Genomic DNA, 23,234 nt, shown 5'->3' on the forward strand with positions numbered 1-23,234 from the left:
CAGCTTTTCACACAAGGGCAGTGCTGCAGAGCCCAGACAGGTCAACATGGACACTGGATTTATTTTGTTTGTAAGAATGTTTGAAACGTCTTTGACTGAAACAGGAGAGGATCCAGCAAACAACTGTCAGGATCAGGAGTAACACAATGGCTTTTTTCCTTCTCCTTCTGCTTGTAAATGCCTATGGCTTAGTTTGGTATTCCCCCAGCTTAGCCTCCTCATGTCCTCCATGGATTCTGCTCCCTGAAGTGACTGGAAGGAGAATCCTTCCCCTCCTCAGCACCCAGACCCTGCCAAGCCTCTCTGGGGAGCCCTACAGCAACTGCAGGTGCACAGGGCCAGCCCCAGCAGCTCTGAGCAGTCACAAGGCTGCTCACTGCACTGCTCTGTGATGGCTTTTGGCTTCACGCAGGTCATTTTTCCCAGTTTTCTTCCACAGCTTACAGAAGCTAAGGATGCCCACCTTCCCAACAGGAAATTTAGGACTCCTGGGCTTTTAGGTAAAGAAAAAATAATCACTATGAGAAATCTTACAAGCTAAGTCTCAGGAATTATCATTGCCACATACTTTGGTGCTGTATCATCAGGCACTTCCACTGGTGGGTTTACTAAAGCTTCTCCTTTTCCTGGAGACGAAGGCTCTGGCACTGACTTTTCAAAAAGCTGCAGTTTCACATTCAACCTTCTGCCCCTTCCTGCCAGCTCCAGTTACAGAGCTGGGAGCCCACCTGGCCCCGGAGCTGGTGGCTGCTGGCCCCACATCCTGTGCTCTGAGAGCTGCCCCCAGTCACCCACACAGCCTCCCCTGGCTGCAGAGCTCCCCTCCACAGCAAGTGCAAACAGATTTCAGGAGCTGCAGGGGTCTGCAAGCAATTTTTTCCGCACTGACAAGTAAGTTCAGTGTTTCAAAGAGCAAATCACCTGAGATGCTCTTATCAAACTCCTCTCACATTAATTGTGTAATGCAATTTGCTTTATTTTGAGAAAGCTCTGAGCAAAGGCAGAGCTGGCCAGTGGATGTGGATCACAGCCTGCTGGAGAGCCAGGCTGTGTGCTGAGCACAGGCCCTGCCTCACAGGGCTGGATCCAGCACGGAAGTCCTGGAGGGGCAGGGAAGGGGGATGGACAAGGATTGACTCCCAGTCCTGGGTCCTGTATCTGACCACAGCATCCCCTGACCACAGCACGTTAACAAATCCTCTAACTCAGCTGAACCACAGCTCCCCATTTCCAAGGGGCACTGAGCACCTCCTGACAAGCAGAGCCTGAGGAGAGCCACCCCAAAACACCCCGAAACCAAACAGTCCCAGCTGCCAAAGAGCAGGGCTGTGGGGAGAGCCCAGCACCTGCAGCAAGCCACGGTCACACAGCCAGGCAGCCTCTGCCCCAAACACCAGCAGTGTCACACAGCCTGAAGGAGCTGGAGCAGGGACAGTGACACAGGTCACCTGGAGGCCAGGACCCAGCCCTGCCAGCCTGACTCCTGCAGGAGCTCAGCCCCAGGGGACAGCCCCAGCTGTGCTGACATGGCAGTGGGCTCCTGCCTTGACCCCAACTTGTGCAATTTTCATCTCCTTGCATTTTTTAGCCTGCAAAATTAAGACACTTGAAGAAAAAACCACTAGATTTTTCCAAAGTACTGCCTTTGGGAAGGCAAACCTCTGCTAGGCTGTCTCAAGAATGGCAGAGCATGAAAGCAGAACCAAAGCGTCCCGAATCCCCAGCCTGGCTGCTGCATTCTCAGGGACTGTAAAACTGCGAGCATGAAACTACCAGATGGTGAAATTAAAAAGACTATATTAAGACAACATCCAGACAATATGCAAAGCACTTATATTGAAACTATTATTAACTTGAAAAATACAGGTTAGTAGAGTTCTGCAATTAGAAGTAACTACAGAAGAAACATCCAAAAGCTCGTGTAATCCTTTAATAAAAGGCTCAGCAGGCTGTAAACATCCTGCCGGAATCGAAGATTATTATTGAAAATAAAATGACTGGTTTGCAAAACAACTATCAATCCAGCACAGGAACCATTTATAAACTCGCCTCCTCAGCCCTCGACAAAATCCTGCCTGGCTCAGGCTTTTCAGGGCAGATAAAAGAAACATAAACTAACTACAAGGAATGGGAGCAGCTCTGCTCTGGGATACCCTGCTGTGTCCTCACGCAATCTTGCATCTAAAGCATCAATTGCTGCACTCCAAAAGGCAGGAATGGAGCTGCTAGGCTGGAACCCAGGGAGCTGGGACCCTGGGAGATGAGACCCAGGGAGCTGGGACCCAGGGAGATGAGACCCAGGGAGATGAGACCCAGGGAGATGAGACCCAGGGAGCTGGGACCCTGGGAGCTGGGACCCAGGGAGATGAGACCCAAGGAGATGAGACCCTGGGAGCTGGGACCCAGGGAGATGAGACCCAGGGAGCTGGGACCTGGGACCCTGGGAGCTGGGACCCAGGAGCCCCGTGGCCAGCGGCGCTGGCAGAAGCTGGTGCCACAAACTGCTCCCAGAGCAGGCAGCTCAGTGAGCTCGTCACCCACGGCACTCCTGACAATTGTCCAGAAGCCCTGGGGACCCAGGGAGCTCCATGGAAGCTCTCAGTGTCACTAAGCACCAGACTAAGCCTGGGCAGGGGGGCTTGAGCTGTCACATCACAGCAAAGACTATTCTGGCAAGGTTCAGATCTCCTTCTCTGCACACACTTCTTTCTTTTGGGGTTTTGGTGAGGGGTTCTTTTGTGGGTGTTTTTGTTTGTTTGTTTGTTTGGGTTTTTTTGTTTGGTTGGTTTTTTGGGTTTTTTTTTTGTTTGTTTGGGTTTTTTTTGTTGTTTTTTGGGGGGGTGTGTGTTGTTGTTGTTATTTTTTATTTTTCAATGATGCCAGCATCCTACACATACTTGCAGAAGGTTTTTCTAGTAAGAAATTAAGTGGATATTCTAGTGACTTCTACATTACTCTTGTTTTTCATGTGGTTCCTTCAGGCATTTTCACAAATTAACGAGCTCTCCAATACGTCTATCTGCCCTTTTTGCCACTGGAATCGGGGCTAACAGAAGGCTGATTTTATGGAGAAGACAACTGTGTAATCATTCAGCTAAGGGTCACATTCTTCCTGCACAGACACAGATTCACCTCCCAGTGATGCTTTTTTCTTTAGTGGAAGTAAACAGTGCTGGCAATGTTGTACACACACAAGCAACAAACAGAGAAGGAATCCCAGAGGCTTCAAGAAATGACACGGAAAGGCAAAAACTTGGCCCTCCTTTGAGCTCAGTCCTCAATGCACTTTTGTTTTTCAAAACACACTTCAAAAAGAAAGGGAAGAAAGAATAACTATGTAGTGCTCACTTGGGCAGAACTTACCTTGCCAAACTGTTCAAAGTATTGCTTCACATCTTCCACTACTGTATTAGCCGATAATCCACCTACAAATATTTTCTTTGTTCTTGTGACCATCTGTAAGAAATTACAAGACAAGCATATGGTTTAACCAGATTATTTCAAACAATATGTGGAAAAAAGAAATATTCTTCAGATCCCATCCCTAACCCAGATAATGAGAATATTTCTTTACAAAAGCAATTTCAATTCGATTTGATTAGATACTTCTTTCTCTGTCTTGTTTTGTTTTTATTTGAGAGATGGCTGAGTAAAGGCTCTCAATAACAACTTTAGCCCCCGGATATTTTTTTTTAATAAATGATTTTTATTGTGCTTCTCAATGCAAATAAAAGTGGAAAAGGAGTCCAAGCATTGCATCTTCATAGCTCCTGTCTCAAAGCAGAGGTGCCTTTGCCCCTCCTCTCCCTACAGACAGGCTGAATGCTCCTTGGCAGGAGAAGGCAATTACACCAAATCCAAGTGATGTGTTATTAAGTTTCCACGGGTCAGTTTAAAAGGAACTTGCACCGTTACTTTTAAAGCAATCAAATGATGAAAGACAGCCAGAGCTGCTGACACAACATCTCCAGCCACCACAGCCCAGGCTCGTGGAACCACCATCCCCAGGGCAGACAGGAACCCGCCCAGGAACCCCCAGAAACCCACCCAGGAACTGCCCAGGAACCCGTCCAGGAACCCACCCAGGAACCCCAAGGAACCTGCCCAGGAGCCCCCAGGAACCTGCCCAGGAGCCCCCAGGAACCTGCCCAGGAGCCCCCAGGAACCTGCCCAGGAACTGCCCAGGAACTGCCCAGGAACTGCCCAGGAGCCTGCCCAGGAGCCTGCCCAGGAACCCCCAGGAACTGCCCAGGAGCCCCCAGGAGCCCCCAGGAACCTGCCCAGGAGCCCCCAGGAGCCCACCCAGGAGCCCCCAGGAACCCCCAGGAACCTGCCCGTGCTCCCCAGCCCCAGCTGAGCACCAGCCCCTCCTGCTGCAGCCCCAGGGCAGAGCCCACCACCCGCAGCTCCCCAGGATGGCAGGACCAGCCCGGGCACACAAACCCAGCCTGGCCTGGTGGGCTGACCCCACACCAGCTGATCCTAGTGGGGTCACCACGGGAGAGGGCAGAGGCAGGGCAGTGCTGCAGCCCCCTCTGAGCAGCCCAGCACAGCCAGCCCACAGGGACAGGTGCTGGAGTCAGCCCTGCCCAGCTCAGGGAGGCAGCAAACACCCCACAACCAGCTCCAATCACACCTTACACAGCCTCACTTTTTCTGTTTGGGTTTTTTTTTAAAGTTAGGAAGAAAAAGAGAGGAAGGGAAAAAAAATGTGTAAAAATTCAATTATTTTTTTCCTGGCTGCAATCTAGGGCTCCAAAATTGAAGCCCAAGCATATACTTTTCTGTAGAAAATTGTCATTTACAAATAAAGAATTGGCTAAAGCCGACTTGTAACTAAAGGATTTTGCAGGGCTGTCAAGAGCCCTCTGCCTGCCAGCATCTGATTTAAGATCAGGCCAAGCTTCTGTTGTCATACAAAAGAGGGAGGAAAGCAATTATTCTAAAGCAGTGTTTGAAATTATCATCATTTTTATATTTGACCAAGAAAGAAAGAAAAAGAGAGCTACTGCTTTTAGAAGCAAGATTGAAGGTTATAGGAAAAAAAAAAAGATCACTTTGTTTCAATAAGCTTCAGTCAAAGAAAATATTGGTAATGACAAGCAAATTCACAACATTTTAATGCCCAGAGATGCGTTGCGAGCTGGGAAATGGTTTCAGAAATCAGCTCTTTGGTACCAGAGCGAAGCACAAAATTAAGTCTGCTGTTACAATCCACATTTCCCTGAAGAGACTGCTCAATTGCTTTGTTCCCCCGTTCCCCCCAGCACCAGGACAGAAAATGCACACCCTGACGTGCCTCTAGAGCAGCATTTGCTGCCTCCCCTCCACCTGGGGCACGAGGCAGCACGGCCTCAGCTGGCCCAAAGCACGGAGCCGGGGCAGGAGGGACAGGAGGGACAGGGACAGCAGGGACAGGAGGGACAGGGGCAGCAGGGACACAGGCAGGAGGGACAGGGACAGGAGGGACAGGAGGGACAGGGGCAGCAGGGACAGGAGGGACAGGGGCAGGAGGGACAGGGGCAGCAGGGACAGGAGGGACAGGGGCAGCAGGGACACAGGCAGGAGGGACAGGGGCAGCAGGGACAGGAGGGACAGGGGCAGCAGGGACACAGGCAGGAGGGACAGGGACAGGAGGGACAGGAGGGACAGGGGCAGCAGGGACAGGGGCAGGAGGGACAGGGACAGGAAGGACAGGGACAGGAGGGACATGGGCAGGAGGGACACGGGCAGGAGGGACACGGGCACAGGGACATGGGCAATAGGGACATGGACAGGTGGGACCAGGAGCAGCCTGCTCCCCCTCAGTTGTAGGGGACACAGGAGGAACCAGGAGCAGCAGGGACAAGGGCAGCAGGGACCAGGAGCAGAAGGGACATGGGCACAGGGACATGGGCAATAGGGACACGGACAGGTGGGACCAGGAGCAGCCTGCTCCCCCTCAGGTGAAGGGGACACCCCTCACCACAGAGCCACCATGGCCAGCCCTGCCCAGCAGCTGCCCCGATCCCCTCCCTGCCCTCTGCCAGGTGAGCTGCTCCCCACAGCTGGCACACCTGTGCTGCTGTGGCCTCCCCTCTCTGCATTAGCATTAGACACTGTGTCTATTACCCACCTGCCCTGTCCTGGCTGGAACAGTGGGCTTTGGGTAAAGGAAGCGATTTGTGTGAATCAATCACAAGCCCATGTTTTATTGAGGACTGCAGGAGGTCTGGGTCACTGTGAAACCACAATACCTGCAGCTCTGTGTCTCTGGGTTCCATTTGCAGTGTAACATATCCAGCCCTGGCTGCTGCAGGGCTCTGCAAACCCTGGCTGCCAGACTCTTCTGCAGGGTTTGTGCACTGAAGGTGTCTCTGTCTCGCTGAGGAAGGACAGGACAGGCAGATCCAGGGCTGGTGTGAGGCCCTTTAATTGTGAGCATCACATCACAGAACTGCTCTGTTTGTGTACGGTGCTGGTGCTGAGTTAATCAAAACACATGTGACTACTCCTGCGAGGAGGCATTCAAGGTTACATTCTCTTTACTGGCTTGGCTTTTGAAAAATATAATTGCCTTTGTGCTCTGAAACTGAGCAAACACTTCAGGAGGTGCAGGAGCAGGAAGAAAACCTTCCCTGCTTCAGCCAGGCAAGGCTGGTGGTTTATGGCACTTGGTGCAAGGTTATGGCTGTAATTAGATCAGTTTGGGGCGTATCAGGTAAATCTCCTCTACACAACAGGCTGAAGATGCAGCCTCTGGGAACCAAAGCCTCGTCCCACTCAAAGATGTCAATACAGACATGAGCTAAACCCAGGCTACCCAGTGAAATGAAGGAGGTTGTGCAGAGCTGGGGCTCCAGCTCTGAGCCCCTGAACCCCCCTCACACTCACACAGTAATGCTGCTCATCATCTTCTGTGGCTCTTCCTCCCCCACCAAAACTGCCTCATAATGCTGACTAGTAAAAATTAAAAAAGTAGATTTTAAGCTCATGAAATATTTTGCAGGATTCCCAGAACTTCAAATTCTCAAGCAGCAAGTATCCACCATTCCTTCTAGATGAGTCAAGGCCCTGTCGACATTCAACAAAGAAGTTACATGTTTAACTTCAGGGTAATGGCTTTTAGTATCATTTCCCAACCATTCTCTACACAGCCTTTGAGGTGTCCCCCTGCCTCCAGTTTTAGTGCAGAGCTCCTGGCTCAGGGTGGTGAGGGTGGAAAGGATGAGTGCTGACACCCAGCTGGCACAGAGGAGCCCGAGTGTGCCACTGGCAGGCCATGCTGGGAAGTAAAACCCATGTAAATCCATGTAAAACCCCAAAGCAGGAGACACAGACACACCCCAGCACATGGAACACCCCAGGAACCTGTGCTGAACCCAGTTCTGGCACACCCCAGTGTGGAATTCGTCACTTTGAGGCTGTGCAGCCTCAACTTCTCAATACAGTGGCATGGACTACAGTACTAATAGTGAATCTGCATCACAAATTGCAGAAATCAGCATTAATTTCAGATTAAGCTAATTATGCATACGTAACTGTTTTCCAGAGCACTCTCCTCTTTTGTACAACAGCGTGTGCAGGGGTGCACGTGTATCCAGCCTGCTCACCTCATCTGCAGTTTGGCATTCCATCATTTCTAGTGTATCCACCTTCTAAATAGGTTTATAATTGGAAAAACCAGCTTTGGTATCTGTGCTGAACTGCATTTTATACCCCATTGTGCTGTACATCCAAACTACAGCATTACTTCTAATTAAAAACAACAATAATTCATGTAACAGGGGAAGTGATCTTGTTAACAGAACTGCCAGGCTTCTTTGGCAGAGCACACACCATAAGAATTCTCCAGGTTTTTTTCGTTTTCTGCCTCTGGGATCCCCCTAGGAAGTTCCAAAAAGCTATTAAAAACTCAGCTGAAATGTGACGCAAAGACACAGGAAACAGGCAGTGTTCAGTGACAGCTGCCAGCCTGTGTGTGCTCACAGAGCACCCAGAGCCATCCCACCTCCAGGCACTCCTGCACAGGTGAGTGAGAGGTGCTGGGCTGGGCACTGTGCCCGTCCCTCTCCCAGCACCCCGTGGCCTTCAGTGCCACACACAGCACACTCGGGTGTCCAAAACAGGACTGCAGCAACACTTGGTGCAAACACCTTGTGCCTGACCCTGTGTAAGCTCATGCCATCCTGGGAGAACTGCTCGAGCTACAGAAGGGACGTGGGAATGAAAGAGCCTTTAATCCAAACGACCAGCACACACTCCCAGCGGGGTGAACCAGCTCCCCTCATCCCTGGGAAAATACACATGGCTTCTGCTCTCCCAAGCCATCCAGAAACAAAACCTGCTCCCTGCTGTACTCCTGGATTTTGGCTGCCTTGGCTTCTGCTGTTACTGCTGGGAGGGTTTTGTTGGTTGAGCACTTCCCTCCCTCCATGGCTGTGGCATCAGCAGGAGGCAGAACACACAAACTGATTTTTCCAAGACAGATTGAACTGGCAGCAATTGCCAAAACCATCCTTGGAGTCTCACAAGCAAACCTGGCCAGGGGCCAAGCAGAGCCCTTCCTGGTCCACCTTCCCAACTGCTACTGGGTTTAACTCCCAGATTTGCCCCCCTGGGAGGACCAGCCCCTCACTCACCCACCCGCAGGTACAGCCAGGAGATGGCACCTGCATGGGCCACAGCCACCCCCAGAAGGGGCTGCTCCCAAAAGAAGGGCTTGCTGCCCACCCAGGAGCATCCCACACACCCCCAGAAGGGGCTGCTCCCAAAAGAAGGGTTTGCTGCCAGGCAGGAGCATCCCACACACCCCCCATAGCCACCCTCAGCTCCCAGGCACAGAACACCTTTACCTGCACACCTCAGAGCTCCCTGCATGGGAGATCCAAGCCTGAAAATCAGCCCCAGCTGTGAGAGCTCAGCAGGTCCTTTGAGCAAAATCTGCCTTCAAGCTTCGTATCAAAAGACACAGTAAAATTCAGCAGAGCCAGAGCTCCCCCCTCCAGAGCCCAGGAACAGCTCCTGGCCCCACAGCCTCACTGTAGCCAGTTCTATCACATCCCTGAGGGCTGCTCCCACCTCCTGTGCTCCAGTTAACTCTTTTACAGGTTACAGGGGCACAGGCAAGAGCAGGGGAGCACAGCAAACCTATTCAAATCCCCCTGGCTGCTCCAGCTCCTCGTGCATGGTGTGCTAGGAAGGTAACTCTAAATATTCACTGAGTGCAGACAACTTATCCAACCTGCCTGATTACTGTTCAGCAGGGCTTAAAAACTGCATTAATAACTTTAAACGAAGATAATTATTTTTAAATTAATACATCTCAGGGCCACAAATGGAGAGCACTGCCCAGTGTGACTGGGAGGGGGGATTTCTGCAATGCCCAGGTAATGAGGGACAAAGGCCCCAGTGGGAAGCAATTAAGCCTCTGGTCCTCAATCTACAGGCTAGTGGCAAAACTTCACCTTGTGCAGGCAGAGAGAGGGAGGGGAAAAGGGGGAGATGGCATGCTGCCCAGGGACCTCCCTTTGGAAGCCCTGCCAGCAGTTCTCAGTGGCAGCACAGATTAACTCAGATCAACTGAGCACCACCACTGCATCAGCTCCTCACCTGTGCTACACCACCTTCCCGAAGGAAAACTCTTGTGCCATGTCCAGAACACAACCAGAAAGCCTTGGGCTGCCACAGTTGTATGTCCTGTTGGAGGACAGTGTTCCAAGGTCGATGTGCAGCACAGCTCTGAGGGTGAAGCAGGCTGGATGAGGTGGGGAACCAACTCATCAGCTTCCCAAGCACAGCCCAAGCCATGTTTTTAACCTGGATCAACACAAGGAGAAGGCCCTGGCCGTCCCTGCTCTCCCAGCCCAGGAGGGGAGTGCAGGACAGCAGGGAGAGGCTCACTCCTGGCACAGGAGCAGCAAGCTGGGCCAGGACAGACCTGCTGGCATCCCCAGGGCGAGTGACCAAAGGGAAGCTCGGGCAAAGCCCTGCAACTCAGTGCTCAACAAAACCCTGAACTGGAGAGGAAAAGCACTCTGCCAGAGTTTGTAAATTCCTCCAGCTCCAAACACTGAGGCCAGTCCAAAGAAATTTACTGCCTCTACAATGCAGAGAGCATGGCATAATTTAAATGCTTCTAAGTTAGTATCAACTAATTTTTCATGATAACCCTCTAAAATCAGTGATGGGAGCTCTCTGTTAAGATTCTAGATAATCTGCTAAAACAAGAAAAATTCGCAGGAAGGAGTAAGAAATGTGTGAAGCAATTTACCTCCTTCCCAACACACTCCAGATGATTTCTCTGAAAAGAACAAATGGAAACTTTAACCCTTAGCCTTGATTAATTTCATCTACATACTCTAGCTGCACATGGCAATCAGTTACTGATGAGCAGGTTTGACTTCATCTGCTGAGTCAAGCCCATGGAGCTGCAGGGCTCTGCACAAGGGTGAGCCTTCCCTCTGATGCGAGACCACTAAAATCCTGAAAATGCCCAGATTTGCCTATTACTGCTGCTGGAATACTTTCACAGCTTTATGAAATGCTGTGTTTGCTTTCATCCTTTCCCCCCCACACAAATTACAGGAACTGCAGCACTCCCAGCTCCAGCTCACAAAGGGGAGATGCTCCCCTCGCCAGGGAAGAACCCACCAGCCTTTATTAAACCAACATCGTTGTCACTCTAAAGCAGATCAAATAACCCTTGACTGGGAATAAAAGGGCCCTTGAGGAGCTGCACCACAGACGAGGAGTGGGAGCAAGGCAAGAGAAAACATCCATATTTTTTCCAAAGGAAGGCAGCATCTCACAGCTACAAGAGCTTGTCTCCCTGTGTGATGTTTACTCACTCAGTGACCACAGGGCAAGTCATTTCAGTCTCCACAGCTCTGACGTATCAAAGAGTCTTGGGAGAAGCTCAGCTGGAGACTGCAGGGCTCAGCATCTAAGCACACATTTGAACTCACAGCATTTGGGGAAGCCTCATTAGGTTGAGTGCGTTGCACAATCGAGTGCTGTGTGCCTTGATTTCCACAAAAAGAACAGAAATATATCCCCACAGCTCAATGGAGCCTCTGAGGTTTCACTCATTAAATGCCTAACCCACTGGAAGTCTGATTTGAAGATGCTGGAATAGTGCAAGACATTGTTACCAACATTATTGTTATTAAAGGAAGAATAAAAAAATATTGTTCCTAGCTAGGAAGGCCATATCAAACTACCAAGCAAGAGATAAATCAGCCAAGGTCTCCAAAAAAAGACATTATTTCTCCTTTACTCCAACATCTTAATGTGCATGACTTTTTTTGTACTAGAAATATATTTCTATAAATCCTCCTCTACAGAAAGCTTTGCTTTCAGAAGGGGAAAAGTAGCAGATAAAATACTGCCCATCAAAATGAACTCAAGTCTCTAGTAACATAACTAAATGTGTAATGTTACAGATGTTTTATGGCCACCATGTCGGATCCATTTAGATCATTTTTACAAACCCCAGCGCTGCAAACCACGCCACCAGGCCTGGGAACAATTGTTTATTCAAACAGAGATGCCACCAGGGAGCAACAGCATGTACCACCAGGGCTTGGAGGGCTCATTTCTCAGGCACGTGCCACCAGAGCTGAGAGCCAGGAGGGATGGCAGGCTCAGGGAGCTGGGCCACCACACCGGGGCCCTTCTCTGCTACCCAGGGCTGACACAGCACTGCTTCCTGCCCCTGGATGTGCTGCTGACAACCAGGAGTGCAGGCACACTGTGCAAGCACAGCCCAGGGTGCTGCCCAGGGTGCCACCAACACCAGGGACACTGGCACGGCTCCTGGTGCCCAGGACAAGCCCGTGGTGCTCCTCCACCACACACCTGGGTACACAAACACTCATGTGTCACGTCAGCCCTGCCACTGGCCCATGCTGAAGGCACTCTCTGTCTGGAGCTGTGCTCTCCAAGCCCATCAGATGCCAGTCATACCCAACATCAAAAGATTTATTACCCGCAGAGCTAACTGCCCCACGCTGCTGTGGCTGTTAATTGTCACTAGCTTTGCCCTCAGAAGGGTAGGAGCCTAATAAATCAGTTATCTCCAGGAAGAATTTATTCAAAGCTGTTAACTCTGCAACCTCGAGCACTTGGCAGGAGGTTCAGAGAGAAGGGATGTGTTTGTGCTTGGTGTTTGGGGCAGGACACAGCAGCCAGGGGAAGGAAAGCAGCTCTGGGCAACACCTTGGAGGGGCCAGGCCTGCCTGCCCACCACAGCAGGCCACCCCTCGTGCTCCTGTGCCACAGGGAGCTGTGCCAGGACAGCCAGCACTGCCACCACAGGCTTGGGCACCCCACAGCAGCTCAGGGACTTCTCCAGGCAGGGGGAAAATAAACCCATGCCAGCCTGGGGCACACGCTGGGAGCCCAACCCCAGCCCCAGCAGGCACAGCCAGGCTCTGTGCTGCCACCCAAGCTGTGAACACCAGCAGCTCATCCTCAGGATGCCCCACCACTGCTCCATGCTCTAGGGAGCAGCTCAGCAGTGCTGTGCAGGCTCTGGACTGGGCACAGAGCTGCCAACCAAGCTGTGAACACCAGCAGCTCATCCCCAGGGTGCCCCACCACAGCTCCATGCTCCAGGGGAGCAGCTCAGCAGTGCTGTGCTCTGGACTGGTCACAGAACAACTCCAGCTATAATGGGGGGACTCATTCTTACCTGATCTATAATACCAACAGGTCTCTAATAACAATGATGTTACTGAAAATAAACATTTGGCTGGATGTACACTCCTTCCCCATCTCTCCAGCACAAGAACTCTGCCAGTATCAAAGCCTATCACAGCTCAATACACTCCCAGACTTTCAAGTACCTAGATCATTACAACACTGCCAAAAATGTCACATAAAAAGGCCAAGTCACCGAGATGACTGGATTTCCAGGTCTGGCAGGACATGAAAAGCTGGGACAACTTCCCATGAACAGGCACTTGTGCAGAGTGACTCCAGCCAAGTGTGAGCACTGTTAACATCTGCCTGCTGCCCGAGCGCTGTGTCAGAGCAGTGCAGCAGCAGCAGCAGCACCTCTGCCAGCAGAGCAGGGCCCCTTCCAGAGCCAGGGGTGCTGTGGCACTGCAGGAACCAGCCCAGCCCAGCCTGGCCCACACTGCACAGCACTGCTGCCCATCTGCAGATTTTGTTCTCCTGAGAGCTGCAGAACTGCGCCTACAGTGGGAATTTTAACTCTGTGCCTTGACTTGAATGGACAGACACAAACTAAAACATTTGTGAGAACCTATGAGCCATCTATAAGCCACACACACAGTGCTGTACATGAAAACAGCTCACGGAGGTTAGGAACCAAACCCTTCATGCCACCTCTTCAGCCTCACTGTGATACACAGCATGCAGGTGAGCTGTCCAGGCTGAAGCACTCACAGGAAATGTTTGCCTTTCCCATGGAGACTGCCTCACCAGAACAACATCTCCACAAGCTGGACCTGCAGCCACGCGGTGACAGCTGCAGGCCAGCGCCAGCACCCAGGAGGGCCACCAGGGACCTTCCTGCCCCTTTCTGGCAGTGATTTGCTGCCCACCAGAGCCTGGCAGCCCCCAAGGCAAACGTGCTGCCAGCTCTGGCAAGGTTCTGCTGGGTGCTCTGCAGGAGGAAGGGGACAGGGAGGAAGGGGAGAGGCTGCAGATTGGAAAATTTGAGGTTCTCCCCGCAGCTGCAGCTCAGCAATCCTTCATCCACTGTTAAATCACAGACCACATGCTGAGAGTTAAAGACTTATACAGGACTCCAGGGACTAATAGAGGAATGATTTCAGCTTCTAACTGTGCTCTAACCAGGCACTTAGGATGCAAAGCACAAGTTTGTGATACTATTGTGCACTGCATCAAAATGACTTTTTGATACATTTTTGCAAATAACTAATAAGGAAAAGAGAAAAAAACCACATCACCCTGGTATTTAACATAATTCTTCCCCTCTGTCCCCTATCCTTATATTCACATTCGTGACAAACAGCCTCTATCTTCAATTAGGCCTGTTTTATGCATGCATGAAGCCCCCAAAATATGAAAGAGCTTTTATGCAACACCAGATTATCTAATGTGCACATATTTTGCAAAAGAGCACTTTTTAAATACCTAGTCACAGAGAAGGGGAAAAAAACCCCATTCCATTCAGGAGGAGAGAAAGGAAGAGGAGGAAAAAAAAAAACACATAAAAGCTGCAAAAAAGGAAAGTGAATGCATTTGTATATTAAGCAATCAAGTGCTGTCACACACTGAAAACACAAAGCACTGAAGTTTAAGTGGGCACACACCAAGGGCCTTACCATGGGACACACTTTTCAGCAGCACAGAAAGCACTCCCTTATCAACCCAGCACAGTATGAAGCAGGATCTCTGCCTATTAAAAAAAAAAACAAACCCAGAGAAATAACTTCTCTTGACAGCCTGACAGCTGACATTCTTAACTGAAAAAACCAAGTGCCAAGAATTATCAGGCCTGGCTTTTCTCTCCCTGATAGATGACAGAGCAAAAAACAACAACGGCCACACACATCTCATAAATCACAACTTTTATTGAATGCCTCGCCACATAATAGCAACAGTCAAACTGAATAAAGACGCTTTCAGTGCGTGTCTGTAAAATACTGGGGAGCCCCGAGATCACTGCCAGCACCAAGAGCCTCTCCCAGGTCGAGCAGGTACTAACACCAGTGGCACTGCATTTCTTACAGGGCTACCTGGAGAGTTCAGAGGGATTTTCTCTTTCATTGTTTTGTTAGGGAGCACAGCAGAATGCAAAGAAAACCAGAAATTATGTGCGGGGACAGAGGTAGAAGGAAAGGCCAAAAGCTCTGAGCAAAGGAGTTCACCTGGCAGCAGCAGGGTCTGAGCTGAGACAGGAGCCTGCCTTTGGGATAAATCACCTGCACGCACACAACAAGCTGTGCCTGGGCTTTTCCTCTGGGGCAGCAGCAATCTGCCTGCAGGCTCTGGGGAGCTGAGACAGGGGAGAGCCGAGGAGACAGGGGAACACAGAGCACGTGGCAGCAGAAAGCAAAGGTGGGAGCCCCACCAAGGGAAACTCCTGTGACCTCCCACGACCACAGTGACACCAGCACAGTCTGGTCAGTCTGGGTGTGCAGCACTAATGCTCCTTCGTTCACTTTTCAGCACTCACTGACTGGCTCCATTAAGATACTAATAGTAAAAATAACAGAAATAACAATAATGATATCATCTACTTTTATGTGAAATAGTGAAATATCAATAGGACCTTTCATCTAAATAGTTTAGAGGCACTTTACTTTTTGATTTCAAGGCAGTCCTAAAAATGCATTTAAATCTCCCCTGTTATAGGAAAATTTCTAATGCAATCTTTCCAGCACATAAACTAAAGAAAGCAGAGGGGCATTTATATATTAAATCAATTACCAGAACTTCCCTTCCCTTCACCCAAGCTAATTAAAATTTCATGTGCTTCATACCAGTAACTGTGTAGAGGATCACAGCTGGTGTTTTCAAAGTCAAATAAAATAAAAATACAAGGGGATCTTGGTCTGCAACCCTACTGCTGCAAGACAAAAATAGATACTCTGCTCTTAGTGAAATCCAAGTCAGTGCAAATTTGATACCTAACTCCTTTGAAACTTTAAACTTGAGCATAATTTCAGAGTGCCTCAGCCCACTAGAGTGGAGCCTAAGGTTTTCAGCAGAATAAGGAGTCTCTGAGGAGACCTGGCCAGGTCTGGGCAAGTCATCTGTGCTGCAGGGACCTCGAGTTTTGTTTCTGTGTCCAGCCAGCACCGAAGTGGCTGTAACACACAGGAGTAACACAGGAGTGCACAGTGTTTGGTCAGTGGAGTGGAGCCCTGGTGAGGGTTTGCAGGGAGCACAGAGCCAGCTCAGAGCACAGGTTCAGCTGGGCTGGCCCTGGGGCACAGCCAGAGGCACCCCTGGCCACCTGCACGGCTCGGGCACACTGCCAGGGACCTGGAGTTTTGTTTCTGTGTCCAGCCAGCACCAAAGTGGCTGTAACACACAGGAGTAACACACAGGAGTGCACAGTGTTTGGTACGTGGAGTGGAGCCCTGGTGAGGGCTTGCAGGGAGCACAGAGCCAGCTCAGAGCACAGGTTCAGCTGGGCTGGCCCTGGGGCACAGCCAGAGGCACCCCCGGCCACCTGCACGGCTCGGGCACACTGGCCACAACCTGGGGACTTGACTGCACTACCAGGACAGCAACCAGGCTCACAGAGCAGTGACAGGGTCACTGAGACAAGGGCAGGATGGGTAAGGCCAGAGGCGGCAGTGACAAGGGGATTTTGGGGCTCTCCTGCACCCCCTGGAGAGCCCTGAGCTGGGATGCTCAACCAGATCCCCGTGCTTCAAACCAGAGGCCCTGACCTCAGATTTTACTGAGCCAAACCCCTTCCTGCATCTGTTTCCAGTGCTCTTTTTTGGGAAAGCAGCCTGAGCATACGCTCCCGGGGCTGCTGCCCACACGGTGGGTGGGTGCTACACTCAACTTCTGTGCACCATGGTGTCTGACTGCCCACGGCCAGGCTGCGCCTGCTCCTGCTGCTAACTCCAGGGTTAAAAGAATGAAAGCACCACAAAGTTAGTGAAACATCCGAGCTAAGGCTGAGCCCAAGTTCCTGAGTGAGCCCCAAAGTCAGGAAGGGGCACAGTGACGCTGGCACCCCTGCAGGCACCCTGGAGTCAGGCAGGACAACCACAAAGAGCCCCCTGAGAAGGGCTGCTATTGCTTTGGGAAGGAGTGCAAGGAGGCAGAGGGAGGGGGTGGGGACTTTGTTTCCAATATCCATCTGCTCCTGCTGCTGTTCTGAATGTAAAATCACACTTGTGAATCTGTGACATCCTGCCTGGTTGCTGTGGCAATCGCTATGCCGTCACCAAAGGCCAGTCCCTTCCTTTGGGAAGGAGCAGCAACAAAGATAATGTGTTCACTTAAGTGCTGCTCTCCAGCAACCAACCACCCAACAAGCCCAGATAAGGGGAGAAGAATTAAGAGGGAAAACGCCGACCAGAGCAGATTTGCCTCTAAACCAAATGTTGTCTAAGTTTCTCAGGAAGGCATTAGCATTTCTTTGATTTCCAGTGTTTTTTCTTTGTTCCACTAAAAACTACAAATCCACCATTAGTGAAAATTCAGAAATGTCTGTGTTCACTGAGCGTGCAGCCATAAACACCAGCGTGGATTGTATTATTGCTAATCTGCTTCATGGGAAGAAGACATAGATTTGTCTGAAGTGCTGCATCATTCTTTCCATACAAGGGCCCCATTACCAGACTACACTTATTTGCAAGTCAAATGACAATGCCACTATTTGAATACATTTTCAAGCCCAAAAACCCAAGCCAGTAGCTGTGGCTCTCCACAGCTAACTCGATCTGACAGCCATAGCATTGATGCCTGCCAGTGCTGATTGACTGGTGGGATATATTTAGGCACAGGAGGGGAGCAAGGGAGAAGGGAGCAGGCGAGTTCCTGAATTCAAGTATACTGTTAGTAACCAAAAATAACAAGCACTGATTCAGCTCCATCGCTCAGAACGGCCTCAGCTCCATCACTGAGAATCCAGCTAATGGAGAATTTACTACCACATGGGCAATGCCAAAAAACACACATAAAAAACTCACAAGAGCAATTAGGGCATCTGTGCCTTGGGTTTACAGCAAATACAATGAAACTATCATTTCCCTTTTGCATCCATCTTCTAAAATTGCTTAAATAAAGAAGAAAACACTGAATTGGAAGGCAAACAATTTTCTTCCTTTTCCAGCAAGGGACAAACACTTATTGTGCACACAGGTGTGTGTGTATCTCCATACTCCACACAGCTATTATGTGCTCTGATGCCCTTTCAACTCCCATCCTTGTTCAAAACACTACTCTGGGAGGGAAAGTGCCACTAGCTTAGGGGAAAAGACCCTCTCCAGCGCTAGAGGACAACATGCCAAGTGTATTTGAAGAGCTGGATTCAATGCTTCCTGCCCCTTCTCTGAAGTGCTATGCTGAACCCTGGGAAGTGGAGAGTATTTACACATGGAAATCAAAAACACACAGAGACAAAATATCCCTGCTATATCTGGAGTTCAGAAGGAGGGAAAATAAAGCCTGTTTGTTTGTTTTACTAAACTCTACAGGCATCCAGGATGTCACCTGGAGCTGTTCTTGGGCTGCTGCAGACACGCTCTGGGTCCCCTCAGCAGCACAAAGTGCTGGGAGCTCTCGCCAACACCCAGGTGAGGGGGAAACAGAAAAGCAGCTCAGAACCCTGCCAAAAGGATGTGCAGTGTGGTCCCAGCAATGGGATGTGAGCCACTGCCCTCCAGGCCTGGTCCCCCAGGGCCACCAGCCCAGCGCTGGAAAGGACCTGGCAGGGCACGGAGCTCTGAAGGGTTTGAATTTGCTGATGATGCCCAAAAATCAACAGCTTCAAGGGGCAGACAGGCAAAGGGAAAGGCCTGTAAAAGCTGGGAGAGATGATGTGACTACCTGCCCCAGCAGCCACAGGAGGTCTAAATACCTGAGATTCCAGGTAAGCACCTTACCAGCAACACCCCACATCCTCCCTGGAATGAAAGGCAGATGAGGAAAATAGAAGCCAAACACCTTCTCCTTTAACACAAAGCACACATTTCCCAAGCCAAAAAACCCAGCCCAGCTTGTTATGTTTTCAGAACAGTGATGCAGCCTTAAAATTTTAAGGTTTTGTTTAAGAAAAGAAAACCTTTAAGTGTAAGCGGAATCAGGCACCAGAACCTTAATTTATCAATTAGACGCCATCTGTGGATTGTGTTCCTTGGAATAATTGTTAGATTTGACAATGCACTGCTGCTTTACAAAGTTTCTGCCAGCCTTGCTACCATTTAATTAAATTTCTGCACTTAACTTTGATTGCACTGAAAGCACTGCTGGTTTCTGCCGATCGAGTCCCTTAGCCACCTGCTGTGTTAGAACTAACCATGTTTCCACAGTTGTATCAAAAATTATGGGTTTTATTTTTAGTCTTTGTCTTTTCTCAGTCTTCACCAAGAGGAAAAATAATAGTAATAAAAACCCCAATGATTCTGGCGTGCTGAAGCCTTAATACCCAACATGGAAAGCAGCAGCAACTTTCATGTCTCCAAACAAAAGCCAGACGCTTCCCTTTTTTGTCTTCCAGCACAGAACAAGTGTCAGGGCATGATGGCTTAATGCTCCACGTTTTGCTTAAACAAAATGAGCTTCCTGTACCTCCTCATTATATTTGTATACATCTCTTGTATTTATATGGAGGGATAAAGGCAAACACACCAGTCATTTACATACATAAATATTGCACACGCAAATAACAAGCAAGCTGTCATTCTCGCTTTAGCCCACAGCACAGTTGGGGAAATAGAACTTCAATAACGTCAAATTAGCAGAGTGAAGAGCCCTAAAAGCCTACAAATACCATCAAGCATCCAAGCTGCTGCTGTGAGTAACCTCAGTGTGCAGAGGGGCCAGGCTGCCAGAGCCCCCAGGTACCTCGGGCAGTGCCCACCCACCCAGAGACCCTGGCGTGGCCACCCCAAATGCTCTCCTGCCAGCCCTGTGCCCCAGCCTAGGCACCACTCCTGACTCCTGCCACTGCTCTGGCTGGGGTTCAGGGCTGCAGGCAGGGTCAGGCACTCCTCAGGGCTGAAACATCATCTGCGTGGATTTGCTTGGTGAAGGTTCACAAAAATAAATTTAAAATTGCAGAAACCTGTGCTATGTGTGCCCACTATCTCAGCTACAGTGACTGCTGTGTCAGCCTCTCTCTCTTCCCCTTCTAATTTCTTTTCTGTTGTATGGGACAGATAAAAACTGCAAGGACTGAGGCAGGTAGAATCGGGTTCTCCTCCCACCCTTGTGAAATAGTGAAAAGCAGTTCCTCAACCCAGATTAAGTAGTTTGTGCTAAATCAGTGTGTGTGAGGTATTTTTAAATCCTTCACTCTAAGTGGTGTCGAAGTACAAAAATGTATTTTACCCACTAGAGCTAAAAAAAAACTAAATCAGATTTAATGGCAAAAGAAATTCAAAGGCAGTAAGAACAGGACAGTGTTTATGTAGGGGCTACAATTTTGAGCAATCAGGTGGCACACCAAGAGAGGTCAGAAAAATGAACAAGAGGCTGCTTCTGGGCTCTGCTTAGGCCAAGGAGACCCAGTCATTTAGATATTCAAATTATTTTCATAATCCTTCATAGAAGGTTGTGAAATGTTTATTAGCAACCTGTGGGGCTGACTAGCACTGCTCCAAGAAAAATACAGATTTAGGCAATTTCCTAAAGTGGGCATTCTACAGCCAGTGAGGCTGGAGCAACTCTTCCATGCCAATATACGGCATGAATAGGTTTTATGATGCATTTTATGGAAAATTACAATTGCATAATTAGGCCTCAGCAGCAGCCCCTGAGTTGCTGCCTCTGATGAGGAAACTCAGGTGCTGCAGTGCCAGGAGGTGGCCGTGCTGCCCCTCCATCCCGGGCATGCCTGTGCCTGCCTCGGGCTTCAGAGAGGCTCTGCTTCACTCCAAGGTGTATTTTGTCCTCTACAAGGCTGTGACCCACCTGGATCTCTACACAAACCTGTTCTCTCAAGAGGAGGATGTATCAAGGCTTTTATCAATCACAGCCATGACAAGGGCTGTCCTGGGGAAAACCTTGTTTCCAGTTCCACAATCTGGATTAACTCCTCACTTTTAATAACCTGGTGTGCCCAAGGTCAGCATGGGACCGAGGTATTCCTGTACCAAAGCAGCCCAGGGCTCACTCTGGGCACTGAGCTCTGCCCTTGGCCAAGACTCACCAGGGCCAGACCTGGAATCTGGAGCTGAGCTCTCCCCTCTGGCCCTGCCACCTTCCTGCTCTGCCTCCCAGGGCACCACATCACCTCCCTGCTGCCCAGACCTGGACCACGAGCTCTGCTTTAGCCAAAAACATGCTGTAACAGGCTTTAAAACCCTCAAACATCCCAGGTCTGATTCCAGTTGGGCAAACTGCTCCCACTGTGTTCACACTGTGCCCTGGGCACTTGGCTCCTTCTGTCTGAGTGCCAGATCTTGCAGAGGCATTAGGGGTCCATTACATTAGAAGGAGGTATAGGAAAAGAAAAGACACTTCTTGGTCTGCAGTTCTGCCCTAAATTAACTTTTAATACGGAACAGAATGTCACATTTGCTTCTCCCCATAATCTAAAAATTTCTCCTTATGCAGCAGCAGTAAGGAGGGCTTTTAAAAATTAAAAAGACCTGAAAACCACACAAGGGTGTATTTCATGGCTATAAAAAAGCATTTAAAATGTAGAGTTAAAAAGGTGTTTCAAGTGTCTTCATCAAAGGAGGCTGAAAATGGAAGGAAAATAGGATTTTAAAAATGCCCATTTTCTTTAAAATCAGCTCTGTGAGTGAGAGCACACAAAACCTTTCTGCTGCTCTGAGGATCCTGAACGTAAATCCAGGCAGCACTGCAGCCAGTTTGTTTGTTGAGAGTACCAGTGCAGTTATCAATGATATGCACAGCCTTTTGTGCCATTTTTTGTGTGTATTTCTGCTATATCCTGTGGCAACTGCCAGTTCTCCCCGACACCCCAGGAGCTCTAGAAAGGAACCCCCAAATCCAAAGCTAATCAGGGAACACTTTTTCAGGGGAGGCTTTATTCATCTCCCCTCCCAAAATCTTTCTCCCTCCCATCCTGATTTTGTTAAAAACCACAGAGGAGGACCGACATGATCTGGTACCTGGGACCTCTCCACCAAAGCAAACCTGTGGAATGTGACCCCGTGCAGCAGAGTGCTGCAGATGCAATGTTTGCTGAAGCATCAAATGACACATGCTGCCACCCAGCAGAGCCCTGCAGTGCTCCTTCCCTTCCTTTATTATTCCCTGTTGGTGAACCATGAAGTTTGTTTCCCAAGTTTTTGCAACAACTCCTAAGTCCCACCCTTCAGCTCCCTGATTTTAGATCACATCCCCCAAGCATCTCAGACCTTCACCACCAAACCTCAAACCAAGACTCCAGCTGTAAATCAAGCAGAACAAGCTCTGATTTACCTCTCACCTTAAACCAACAGGATATTACAACAAAAATATCCTGGTCTGGTTTGCCAGAAGGAAGCAAAGCATCCATGTTACAATTAGCATATGCAAATCAGCATATGCTACCGCCCAGCCCTTCCCTCCCTCAAACTGAGCAAAGTACAACTGAGCAGTGCTGAAATGCAAATTACCCAGAAGAGAGTTTGGGGACGTGGAGGAAACATAAGGACTTGGTGTCTGGATGCATTCCAACGCGAGTAGCTGCAAACTAAAACAACACTCCAGAATATGTGAGGAAGCTTTCATTAAAAAAAGAATCTGCTCTCTTTAGTTAATAGTGGGAGTGATGCAATTACTAGAGAGCCAGGATACCCTCAGGCCCCACGTTCTAGTCCAGCTACAGAGGAGGGAGAAGGCAGGGAGCAGAGCTGCTCTGCTGGCTCCTGCAGCAGCTGGTGGCCCAAGGCCAGGGGACACTGGCACAGCTCAAGGTGAGTGTCACCATGATATTTTTATGAAAACCCTTTGCTAGGATTTCTCTCCTATTCTAGCTGAGAAGCCTCAGAAAAGAAATATAAACAATAACCATCTAATGGCTGTGAAATGTAGCCTGGACATTGTTTACCAACAGGTGCATCTTTGGTCCATGTGAGATGTTTCTACTTAAAAACCAAAGATCCAGCTGTGTCAGACTCTCAGAGTCACAAGCTTTTATTATTAATTCCATCTTTTTCCTTTCTAGCCTTCTGATGGATCCTTTCTTTCTATTCTTTTTAACATCATTTTAGTACAGCATTTTAATATAATATCATATCATAATATAATAAATCAACCTTCTAAAACATGGAGTCAAGACCCAGGGCTCACTGCTGTCACCCCAAATGTCCCCAGCACCAGCTCATCAAACACAGACCCAGCTATGGGCTCAACAGGCTCCAAGCCCAGACTTCACCAGCAGCACCTGCCTCCCAAAAAGCCACGGAGGGGTGGGTTAGGAACAGGAGAGACTCTGCTGAACCTCTTCTGCTTTTGAAAGAAATCAGGTAAGATCAGGAGCAGAAGGGCTGCCCAAGGAAATGGTGAATCCAGGACACCTCATGCATTAAATGTAATAGCAACCATCATTTCTGACCTACAGTGAAATGAATTTGCAAATGACTAGGAACACACGAAATGGAAAGAGAGGGCCT

At 49.4% G+C, this 23,234-nt stretch overlaps 1 protein-coding gene across 27 annotated transcripts in view; it reads right to left on the minus strand.

Moving 5' to 3' along the window:
- MSI2 (musashi RNA binding protein 2) overlaps window positions 1–23,234 on the minus strand; it is a 201,414-nt gene that overhangs the window by 127,752 nt on the left and 50,428 nt on the right. For 26 of the 27 annotated variants that reach the window (XR_005628805.1, XR_005628802.1, XR_005628800.1 and 23 more), the window contains exon 5: window positions 3,364–3,456. Coding sequence is in view for 20 of the 27 variants with exons in the window: in XM_039720438.1 (XP_039576372.1) it covers window positions 3,364–3,456 (93 nt within the window). In the remaining 7 variants the exon portion in view is untranslated. Of the gene's footprint in view, window positions 1–3,363; window positions 3,457–14,297; window positions 14,372–23,234 lie in introns of all 27 variants that reach the window. The other variant, XM_039720459.1, reaches the window with a different exon arrangement.

The sequence above is a fragment of the Passer montanus genome, unplaced genomic scaffold, assembly GCF_014805655.1.
Source record: "Passer montanus isolate IOZ18808 unplaced genomic scaffold, ASM1480565v1 scaffold44, whole genome shotgun sequence".
Taxonomy (NCBI): Eukaryota; Metazoa; Chordata; class Aves; order Passeriformes; family Passeridae; genus Passer; species Passer montanus.